The 2,205-nt window shown below is 39.0% G+C and overlaps 1 protein-coding gene across 1 annotated transcript; it reads right to left on the minus strand.

The window, feature by feature from the left end:
* Positions 1-793: 793 nt before the first annotated feature.
* Positions 794-1,735, minus strand: LOC100059400 (olfactory receptor 2B6). Its single transcript, XM_067053847.2, is given in 3 exon segments — positions 794-1,222; positions 1,224-1,304; positions 1,307-1,735. Coding segments are annotated over 3 exon segments (939 nt in total).
* Between the last annotated feature and the right edge of the window lie 470 nt (positions 1,736-2,205).

Genomic DNA, 2,205 nt, shown 5'->3' on the forward strand with positions numbered 1-2,205 from the left:
GCACAAAAATGTTTCCAGGTTTTGGTTTATTATTAATATTACTTCTTCTTCTCTTACTGATTCAGAGGACTCATGCTTATGATATTAAAAAAACACTAAGAAACATATTGATACTTTTTTGTACCTGTATTTTGTTCATTTTAATATGAAAGATAAATTCTTTAATTAAAAATACAAGACATTGCACACTTTTTGTTAAACAAGAGTAACGATGTGTTTTTTAAGAAGCAATAGCTTCCAAATAATTAAGGCTGATAAACTTACAAGACTCAGGGTTGTTCTAAAGCATAGAGTGCCTCACACTGGATGTGCAGTGTAGCCATGCTGTCCTCTTAGACTTGGCCAGTCTTGCAGAGAGTGACGGAATATTTCTAAGGTGACTCTGTGATAGGAGTGGAGATAGGAATGGTTGCCTATCTCCGATGATGCTCCGGAGATGAATGGTTGCCATGCTATTTTATGACGATTAGCTTGAAGTAATGACTTTATCTTATAGTTCATATTATTACTTCTCTTTATTTTTTAATATTTAATGCTATTACTATTTCAGTATCTACCAACCAGTATAGAACTATTATAAATACATTTTCACAAACTGAGTGCCCTTACTGGTGCCTATTAGCCAAGTGTCATCCTTACCTAACACCATTATAAAGAATATCAGAAGCATGACTTATTTTGCAAGAAGAATGTTTAATATGAAATTTAGGAAAATAGGAGAGAAGAATGAGTTATTAGAGAAACGCTGTAAACCTACTCTAAATGTTAAGTAATTTCATTTGATGTCTACCAACTACCACTTGGAAGTGAAAATGCTTCTCACCAGTTTGCCCAGTGCCTCCTTTACATCCTTATTCCGCAGGGTGTAGATGAAAGGGTTGAGTGTAGGAGTCACCACTCCATAGAAGAGAGCCATGAACTTGGGCTGGTCCCTTGAGATGGAGGAGGGGGGCTGAAGGTACATGCTAATGCCCGGGCCGTAAAATAAGAAAACGACAATGAGATGGGAAGAACAGGTCCTAAAGCTTTTTTTCCTTCCCTCAGATGATTTAATTTTGAATACAGCATGTCCAATACAAGTGTAAGAAGCAATAATTAAGCACAGCGGAACCGCTAACATAAAAATGCATACCACTGAGAGTGTGAGCTCATTAGCACCCTTTTCACCACAGGCATTCTTTATCAGAACAGGAATCTCACACAACAAGTGATCCAGGGTATTGAGACCACACAGTGGCAACTGTAACGTAACAGTGGCCTCGGAGACAGCGTAGGTCATTCCGCACAGCCACACAGTGGACACTAATAGGATACGGATGTTCTGATTCATGACGAGGGTGTAGTGTAGAGGCTTGCAGATGGCCACATAGCGATCAAAAGACATGATAGCCAGAAGCAGACATTCTGTGCCTCCCATTATGTGGAAGAAATAAAGTTGAGCTGCACATCCCATATAGCTTATTGTCTTCTTAGCACTTCCCAGGTTAAACAGCATCTGAGGGACAATGCTTGTGGTATAGCACATGTCCAAAAAGGAGAGGTTAGTGAGGAAGAAATACATGGGGCTGTGCAGACGGGGGTCTAGCTTGGACACCAGAATGATGGCTATGTTTCCCATCATGGCCGTGGGGTATGTTATAAGAAGAATAATGAAAAGAGGAAGCTCTAGCCAAGGACGGTCAGCAAAGCCCAGTAGAATAAACTCTTCAGGATGGCTTTTGTTAATTAGTGCCATAATCTTCAATTTGTTTAACCTATAGTAGGGAAGTGGCAGGAAAGGTAGAAAGAGTTATAGAAATGACAAAACATAGCTATGCATTGGCCATCCAGTCATAGAATATAGGTTACAGTAACTTGTGGGGAAAATGATAAAAAGGATCTGACACCAGGTGACCTTACTTCCCTTATGACACTACAAAATAAAGCAAATTGCTTTAAACAAGTAACCTAACCATTCTGGTACTGAACTTCCTCTTCTGTATAATAAGGATAACAATAAGCATAGCAATAACAATAAGGATAACAATAAGCATTTCCTTGGTTATGGTGAGGATGAAATGACAAGTAGAAACGACTTCGTTTAGGAAACTTGAAAGCAATGGTTTATAAGTCATGGCTTGCATAAAAATCAGCTGAGGAGGCTGTTAAAATGCAGTTTATTGGTTCCTATCTCCAGGTAGCTGATAGTGTAGATGTGGCATGAGG

Source organism: Equus caballus, chromosome 20, assembly GCF_041296265.1.
Source record: "Equus caballus isolate H_3958 breed thoroughbred chromosome 20, TB-T2T, whole genome shotgun sequence".
NCBI lineage: Eukaryota > Metazoa > Chordata > Mammalia > Perissodactyla > Equidae > Equus > Equus caballus.